We start from the raw sequence: 9,555 nt of genomic DNA, 5'->3' as shown, positions 1-9,555 counted from the left end.
CCATGCTTTCTCCATTGAATTGACTTTTCTCATTGTCACAGATAACCAGACTGCATTTGTGTGGATCTATTTCTGGGTTCTCTAGCATTAGTTTATGTGTTTATTTCAACAAGGCAATAATGTTTACTCACTTTATTATAGTAAATCTTGATAATAGTCAGTGTGAAGTACAACATTCTTGTTCTTCAGTATTGTTTAGGCTAGCTAGGTACTATCAGGTAAAATATTTCCCAAAACTTCCGTTATCTTCTTTAGTATTATATTAGCTTTCTAAGTTTTTTATCTTTCCATGTAATTTTTAGAATTAGTTTGTCAATATCCTAAAAATTATTTGCTAGCATTTCAACCTGGATTGAGTTGAACACAAGGTCAGGTTGGACTGAATGGATTGGGAGAGACTGTAAACTGCAACACAATCTGTAGTGCATGCTGTGTAGCAGTGCTCCAAAATGTATTCATCAAATGCAATGAATGCACCACAGTAATGAAAGAAGTTGTTGATGTGGGAGTAGAGGGAGGTGTGGGGATTGGGGTATATAGGAAACTCATATTTTTTAATGTAACATTAAGTGTGATCTAAGTTTCTTTTTTAAAAAAGATCAGGTTGGTAAGAAATCACATCTTTATAATACCAAGTCAATTGTAACTTAAACCAGATTACCCCTAATATTTAATTAATTACTTTCATCTTTTTATTGTACTAACTTAAATACAACTTAATATTTCCCTTTTTATTCATTTTCAGGTTTTCAATTTGGTAATATAAATTATATTCAAAATATTGTGCAAACATCACTAAAATCCATTACCCCAAGGTTTTCTTCACAAGGTAAAAAATGAGCTGTCAAAATAGCTGCTGATTATAATCTATTCTAAAAGAATTTTTAATGGAAAATAGTGCTGTGAGAAAATGTTTACAAATATGGGCAAGGATGGCAAGTTAGAAATAGCATCAAGGAGATGAAGGAGTTTTTGTTTTCCCTGGTATATTCAGATAAAGGTCTCTCTATATTATCTGTCTTTCTATCTATCCATCCATCTATCTATTTATCAAAGAAGAAATCATTAACTTAATGAGTTTGCAAACTATAGAAGTGGTGATAATTTGCTTCTTGCTGTTTGTGGCTACATCTGAATTCTCTGCTCTCTTTTCCAGTAGTATCATCAGCTACATGGAACCAGAAAATCAAACATATGTTGCAGAATTTATCCTCCTGGGTCTCTCAGAAGATACTGAAGTGCAGCCCTTCCTCTTTGGACTGTTCCTGATTATGTATATGGTCACCTTCATTGGTAACCTGCTCATCATCCTGGCCATCATCTCAGACTCCCACCTCCACACACCCATGTACTTCTTCCTCTCTAACTTGTCTTTCACAGATATCTGTTTCACCTCCACCACTGTCCCAAAGATGCTACTGAACTTCCACACAGAAAGCAAAATTATAACCTATGAAGCTTGCATCATCCAGATGTATTTTTTCATGCTTTTTGGACAATTAGATAGCTACCTCTTGACGGTGATGGCCTATGACCGCTTTGTGGCCATCTGTCACCCTCTGCACTACACAGTCATCATGAATCCCCAGTTCTGTGGCCTCCTGCTGCTGGCATGCTGGTTATTGAGTGTTGCAGTCTCTCTTTTACATGGCTTAATGGTTTTGCGGTTGTCTTTTTGTGCAGAGTTGGAAATTCCCCATTTTTTCTGTGAAGTTAGTCAGGTGGTACAACTTGCTTGTTCTGACACATTCCTCAATGAATTAGTGCTGTATTTTGCATCTGGACTTCTTGGTGTTATTCCACTCACTGGAATCCTTTACTCTTACTCTAAGATTGTATCCTCCATTTTTAGAATTTCAACACCTCGGGGAAAGCATAAAGCTTTTTCCACTTGTGGGTCTCACCTCTCAGTAGTGTCCTTGTTTTATGGTACATGTCTTGGGGTGTATCTTAGTTCTGCTGCTACTCAAAACTCAAGGGCAAATGCAATAGCCTCAGTGATGTACACGGTGGTCACTCCCATGATGAACCCCTTTATCTATAGTCTTAGAAATAAGGACATAAAGCTTGCCTTAAAAAAGTTGACAAACATTCTTACTATAAAAGAATTATTTGTCTCAAATCTAGAAAAATGCCCATGATTAAAAGAGGCAAAACACTATGAGATCAAAATTTAGATACTCTCATAAGTGTATAGAAAAAAAAGTCTGTTACTAGCCTAATTTTTAGCATTCTACTTCTTTAAATTTTATTTATCAAATCCACTTCTTTCTTGTATATTTTCTTTTGAATCAGGTAGTCTCTCTTATAGTATTCTCTAGAATCAGTATTAAAGGCAGAAACAGTTGTCTGAATTTTCTGAAGCAAAATAGTTAGTACACGTATTTTGGTATTTATAAAATAGTCAGAAATACCAGAAGGATGAAGGTGTACTGCAGTTGCTGCCAGATCAAAGCAACTACCTTAAAAAAAGTATCAAATCGATTTTGTTGATGCATATTTAAAAACTTACAATTCATTCAACTTGTACAATTAATTTTATTTGCTATAATCACAAAATTGTGCATTTACCACTTTTATCATTATTAGAGCATTTTCATTATTTCAATAATTCTAATAAAAAACAGACAAATAATGAAACAAGAGAATTCCTCACCTTTCAATCTCTCTGTATTTCCCCCACTGCATATAGCGGATGTTTCTAGTTATCCTTTCCAAAGTGTATAATCAATGGTTTTTAGTATAATCTCAGTGTTGTACATTCATCATATCAAAAGTTTTAGAACAATTTCATTACTCCAAAATGGAAGACTCCACACCACTTAGCATCCCTTCCTTAGACTTACATAAGCAATAATGTACATTCATTTTTATAAATTGAATTATAATTACATTTTATATAAATGAAATTATACATTATGTAGTACTCTTTTTCTGGTCTCCACTTTTAATGTTTTGAGCTATTTTGTATGATATTAATATTTTGTACTGTATGCTTATATTTGTTCAGTGTCAAAAAAATTGACTTATATATGTAATTCTACTCATATGCATTTCTCATAATATATGTATATTTCACATGGTATATTTAGTTCATTATAAGGTAGTCATAAAGCACTTGCCTTTTGATGTTAAGCTTGCTTCATTCAAAATAATGTCCTCCAGGTTCATCCATGTTGTCATATGTTTCACAACTTCATTTACTCTTAGTGCTACACAATATTCTATCATTTGTATAATCCACAATGTGTTTATCCATTCATCAGTTGATGGACACTTGGGTTGTTTTCAACTTTTGGTTATTGTGAATAGCACAACTATGAACATTGATGTGCAGATATCTGTTCATTTCACTGCTTTCCATTCTTTTAGGTATATCGCTAGCAATGGTATTGCCGGGTACCATGACAAGTCTATATTCAATTTCTGAAGGAACTGCCAAACAGTCCTCTACAGTGGCTGTACCATTCTACATTCCCACCAACAGTGAATAAGTATTCTTTTCTCTCCACATCCTCTGCAACATTTAGATTTCCGACTTTAACACAGGCCAGTCTAATAGCTGTTAAATGATATCTCATTGTACTTTTGATTTGCATTTCCCTAATCTCTAGTGATATTGAACATTTTTCTTGGGTTTATTTGCCATTTGTATTTCTTCTTTGGACAATTTTTTTTCAAGTTTTTTGCCCTATTTTTGATCATATACTTTGTATTTTTATTGTTGAGTTGCATGATCCCCTTATTAGATAGGCAATTAACAAAAAAATTTCTCCTATTGTGTTGCTTGCCTTTTCAACATTTTGACAAAGTCTTTTGACGTTCAAAAGTGTTGAAGTTTAGTGTGGAGCTGGGCTACGTGCAGTGCTGATGCGCACAAGGAGTGCCCTGCCACGCAGGGGTGTCCCCTGCATAGGAGAGCCCCACGTTCAAGGAATGTGCCCCATAAGGAGAGCAGCCCAGGGTGAAACTACAGTCTGCCCAGGAATGGTGCCGCACACACGGAGAGCTGACACAAAAAGATGATGAAACAAAAAGAAACACAGATTCCTGTGCCACTGACAACAGAAGTGGACAAAGAAGAAGACACAGCAAATAGACACAGAAAACAGACAACTGGGGTGGGGGGTGGGGGAAAGAGGAGAGAAATAAATAAATAAATCTTTTAAAAAAGGGTTGAAGTTTGAGGACTCAGCTTGTATCTATTTGTTTGTTTGTTTCTCATGCGTCGGTTATAAGATTTAAGAAACTACCACCTAACACAAAATCTTGAAGATGTTTCCCTACATTTTCTTGTAGGAGTTTTATATTTAAATCATTGATTATTTTGAGTTAATTTTTTTATAAGTTGCGAAATCACGGTTTCCTTTCTTTCTTTTGGGTAAGGCTATCCATTTCTCCCAGCAACAGTTATGGAATATTGTGTCCTGACCCAGGTGGGTGAGCCTAACAGCCTTGTTAAAATTGATGGACTGACTGTAGAAACAAGGTTCAATTTCTGAGTCTCAACTCAGCTCCATTTGTCTGCCTTTTCTTATGGCAGTTTCATGCTGTTTTTACCACCATAGCTAAATAATACATTTTAAAGTCAGGAAGTGAGAGTCCTCTAACTTTGTTCTTTTTAAAGACATTTTTGGCTATTAGGAGTCACTTATCCTTTGGAAAAACAATTGATTACTACATTTGTGATTTCTGCAAAAAAGGCTATGGTTATTATTGGGATTACATTGAATCTGTAAATCAGTTTGGGTAAAATTAATATCTTAATAATATTTATTCTTCCAGTCATGAACACAGAATGTCCGTCCTTTTAAGGACATTCAGTTTCTTTTAACAGTGAATTTTAGTTTTCTGAATACAGGTCTTTTATGTCCTTAGTTAACTTTATTCCTAAAAAAATTGATTGATTTATTCACTATAATAAATAGAATTAATTCTGATGTCTTCCTCAGATTACAAATCACTAGTGTATAGAAACGCTACTGATTTTTGCAAATTAACCTTGTATCTGACCACTTTCCTGAACTTGTCTTTAATTCTAATAGCTTTGATGTGTTTTTTTCAGGATTTTCTAGATATAGGATCATGTCTTCAGAGAATAGTGAAAGTTTTACTTCTTCATTTCCTACTTGGGAGCCCTTTATTTCTTTGACTATCCTAATTGATCTAGCTAGAAATTCTAGCACAATATTGAATAATAATGGTGTCAGTCAGCATCCTTATCTTTCTCCTGTTTTCAGTGGGAAAGCCTTCAATCTTTTACCATTAAGTACAATGCCAGTTGTAGTATTTTCATATATGCACATCAACATATTAAGAAAGCATCCTATCCCTATCTTTTAAAGTGCTTATATCAAGAAAGTGCACAGTAATTTGTCAAATGCCTTTTCTGTATCAATCAAGAGGAGCACGTGATTTTTATTCTTCAATTTATCAATGTGGTTTATTAAAATAATTGATTTTCTTGTGTTGAATGAAAGTTGCTTACCTGGGAAAAAGCCAACTTTATCATGGTGTATAATTCTTTTAACATGCTTTTGGATTCTGTTTGGAAGTATGTTCCTGAGGGTGTTTCCATCTATAATTATTAGAGATATCCATATGTAATTTTCTTTTTTCATAGTATCTTTATCTGGCTTAGGTATTAGGGTGATTCTGGCTTCATAGAATGAATTTGGTCATATACTTTCCTGTGCAATTTTTGGAAGAACTTGAGCAAAGTCAGTATTAGTTCATCTTTGAAGGATTGGTAGACTTCATCCTGTGAAGCCATCTGTTCCTGGGCTTTTCATCTTTGGGAGGTTTTTGATGACTGCTTCAATGTCTTCACTTGTGATTGGTTTGTTGAGGTCTTCTATTTATTCTGTACTCAGTGTAGGTGGGTCATGTGTTTCCAGGAGTTCACCAATCTCATCTACATTTTCTAGTTTGTTTTTTTTTTTTTGGCATACATTTGTTCATAGTATCCTCTTGTGATCTCTCTTTTTTCTAGGGGTCAGTGATAATGCCCCCCCTCTCGTTATATATTTTACTTACTTGTGCCTTTTCTTTTCTTTGTCAGTCTAATTAAGGTTTTGTTGATTTTGTTGAATTTCTCAAAGAGCCAAATTTTGGTTTGTTATTCTAATGTTTCATTGCCTTTGATTTCATTTATTTCTGTTCCGATATTTTCTATTTCTTTACTTCAGCTTGGTTTGGGTTAGTTTGCTGTTAATTTTCTAGTTCTTCCAGATGTGTAGTTAGATCATCAATTTTAGCTCTTTCTTCCTTTTATTGTTTTTATTTTATTTTTTATTAAATTGCCTTTTTTAAGGTACATAGATCACCAAAATTATGAGTTCTGACATACCACATACCACGCACCTCCCCACTCTTCCCATATCAACAATATCTTTCACCATTGTGGCACATTCATTGCGTTTGGTGAATACATTTAGAAGCACTGTTAATGTAAGCATTTGAGGGTTATACATTTCCCTTTGGCACTACCTTTGGAGTGTTCCATAAGTTTTGATAGGTTGTGTTCTCATATTCATTTGTCTCAACATATTTACTGAATTATCTTCCATTTTGTTCTTTCACCCCCTGATTGTTGAAGAGTGTGTTGTTTAACTTACATATATTTAGATATTTTCCTTTTTATCTGGTCATTACTGATTTCCAGATTCATTCTATTATGATCAGAGACAGTGTTTGGTATAATTTCAATCACTTTAAAATTTGAGACTTGTCATGTGATGCAACTATGGTATATCTTGGAGAAGGATCCACGAACACTCGAAAGGAATCTATATCCTGCTGTTTTGGTGTGCAGTGCTCTATAGACGTATGTTAGGTCTACTTCATTCATCATATTATTTGAGTTCTCTGTTTCTTTATTTATCCCCTGCCCAGATATTCTATTCAATACTGAAAGTTACATATTGAATTACCCAACTATTATTGTAGAGACATCTATTTCTCCCTTCAGCTTTGCCAGCATGTGCCTCATGTGTCTTGGGGGTATTAGGTTAGGTGCATAAATGTTTAGTATGGCTATGTCTTCTTTGTGAAGTGCCGCTTTTATTAATGCATAATGACTTATTTAATCCCTTATAGCAGTTTTGCATTTAAAATCTATTTTTTTCTGCCCTAAGTATCATTACTCCGGCTCTTCTTTGGTTACTATTTGTACAGAATATCGTTTTCCAGCCTTCTCTTTTAACATGTTTGTGTTCTTATTTCTAAGCTGAGCCTCTTGAAGACAAAATATAGGCGACTCATATTTTTTAATCCATCATAGCACTATGTGTCTTTTGATTGGGGAGTTCAAACAGTTAACATTCAATGTTATGACTCTAAAGGAATTACTTACATCATCCATTTTGATCTTTGGTTTTCTGTTGTCATCTCATACTATAGTTCAGCTTTTTACTCTTTCGAATATCCTTCATTTCTGCACTCCTCTCTATGTCACTCATCTTGTTTTTATTTGCAGGCTGCAGCATTCCCTTTAGTATTTCTTGTAATTCTGGTCTTTTGATAACATATTCTATCAGTTTTTGTTTGTCTGTGAATAATTTAAACTTCCTTTCATTTTTGAAGGACAGTTTTGCCTGATAAAGAATTCTTGGCTGGGAGTTTTTCTCTCTTAATAGCTTATATACATTGTACCACTTCTGTTGCAATTTGATATTATTGATGAATTCCAAAAAGAAATATTGGATTATGTTTTAAACTGAACTTTTCTCTGGGCATATAAGATTATATTGGTTTAAGAGGTTTACTTGATTAAGTAATTAGATATACCTCTTGTGCCAGTAGGGCACAGTCACCACTTTTGGTTGGTGTTGACTCACAGACAAAAAGTACGGCAAAGGACAAAGTGGGAGTGTTTTTGATGTTGGGGCTTTGATGTTGGATTTTGATGCTAAAGCATGAATCTGGAACCCCAAGAAGTAAGCTCACAGAGGAAAGATGAAGCCAACCCCAGGTAAAGAGAAACACTGAGCCCAGGAAAAAGAATTCTGAGAAAGGGATGAACCCAGGAAGCCTGAACCTTCACAGATATCGACAGTCATCTTGCTCCAGAATATGGAAATAGATTTTGGTAAGTAACTTGTGCTCCTACCCCAAATAAATACCCTTTATAAAAACCAAGCAATTTCTGTTCATTTGCATCAACACCCTTTGGCTGATTAATACAACTTCCATTTCTCCTCCACTGTTTATGACGAGAGTTTGTCTGTTAATCTTACTGATTTCCCTTCAATGTGATGCTTTTCATTTCTTTTGCTCCTTCCAAAATCTTCCCTTTATCACTGATATTTCTCATTCTGAATTGTAGGTGTCTCAGATAGACCTGTTCTCTTTCTTTGGCATTTTTCTTAGGTATTGATATTTATGTCTTTCACAGGGGTGGGAAAGTTTTTGATCATTGCTTCTTCAAATAATCTTTCTTCTTCCAGTCTCTTGTTCTGAGATGCCAATAATGCATATATATTTGCATTTTGCATTGTGATTCATTACCTTTCTCTTCTCTTTCTGTTCTCCTGTTTTTTCCTGTTCAGAAGTTCTGCCTGCAAATTCACTAATTCTGTCTTTGAGCATTTCAAATCTGTTCTTATTTCTTTCCAAAACATTTTTAATATCATCCATCATGTCTTTCATGCCCATAATGTCACTTAACCTTTTTGAAGATGTTCAAATTGTTCTTTATGCACATCCAATGTCTTCTTAATATTCTTTATCTGTTTAGTCATATTTTCTTTAATTCTTTAAAATGATTTAAGAGAATTGTGTGACTATTCTTGATTAATTGTCTCAAATCCTGAATCTCTTCAAGGTATTTGTTTTGTTCCTTTGGCTGGGCCATCTCTTCTTGTTTCCCAGTATGCCTCATACTTTTTTGCTTATGTATAGGCATTTGATATGTTTGTAAATTTACTCTGATGGCCAATTTCTCATTCTTGCCTATAGTTAATATTTTTTCACAGCTTCTTGTTATTTGATATAACTTCTCCTAAGTCTTTAAAATTACCAGCTTAAGTTACTAAAACTCTGCCAGAACTAATAATGGGTTGCAAACTTCTTCCAGAGGTGCAGTAAAGAAAGCTCTAAAAGTTTCTGTCCATATGATTTCCAGGCCTGTTAGCAGATGGTCCTTGTTGCAGCACCTTTCCACAGAGGTGTATCTCTTTTTGTTTTCTCTGTTTTATTCTGGCCAGAGCCAAAATTCAAAGTGGTCACTGCTGGCCAAATTCACTGAAGAAAAGTACCCCAGACTCTGCTTCCCTTTTCCCTTGTAATAGTTGGCAGGGAGGATGATGTCTGCTCCACTTTCTGTAAGCTGAAATGAGCACGGGTTCTACTCCCACACTTTATCTGGTGGGTTTTGGAGGGGAGCCCTTTCTGTTGGCTGGGAGATTTTGTAACTAACTGTTTGCTGTTTGGGATTCTTCATCTCTCTGTTTCTCACAGTCCTGGGAGTTGTGAAGCACTGTCTTGGTTTGCTGGCCCTCAAAGCATGTCCCTCAGGTGGCCTTTTGCTGTTTCTCTATTGTTATTTTGAGAAAT

The 9,555-nt window shown here is 34.8% G+C and overlaps 1 protein-coding gene across 1 annotated transcript; it reads left to right on the top strand.

Annotated features, from left to right (window-relative positions):
• Positions 1–1,172: 1,172 nt before the first annotated feature.
• LOC105745067 (olfactory receptor 7A10-like) lies at positions 1,173–2,141 on the top strand. Its single transcript, XM_058290415.1, has one exon. It carries the CDS (start codon positions 1,173–1,175, stop codon positions 2,139–2,141), a length of 969 nt encoding a protein of 322 aa, XP_058146398.1.
• The last annotated feature ends 7,414 nt before the right edge of the window (positions 2,142–9,555 follow it).

This window comes from Dasypus novemcinctus, chromosome 30 (genome assembly GCF_030445035.2).
Source record: "Dasypus novemcinctus isolate mDasNov1 chromosome 30, mDasNov1.1.hap2, whole genome shotgun sequence".
In the NCBI taxonomy this organism is placed as follows: Eukaryota; Metazoa; Chordata; class Mammalia; order Cingulata; family Dasypodidae; genus Dasypus; species Dasypus novemcinctus.
This window is presented reverse-complemented; position numbering and strand designations above follow the sequence as displayed.

What these genes read in the sequence shown, in the direction of transcription:
- LOC105745067 (XM_058290415.1), top strand. Translation starts at nt 1,173, where the DNA reads ATGGAACCAGAAAATCAAACATATGTTGCAGAATTTATCCTCCTGGGT.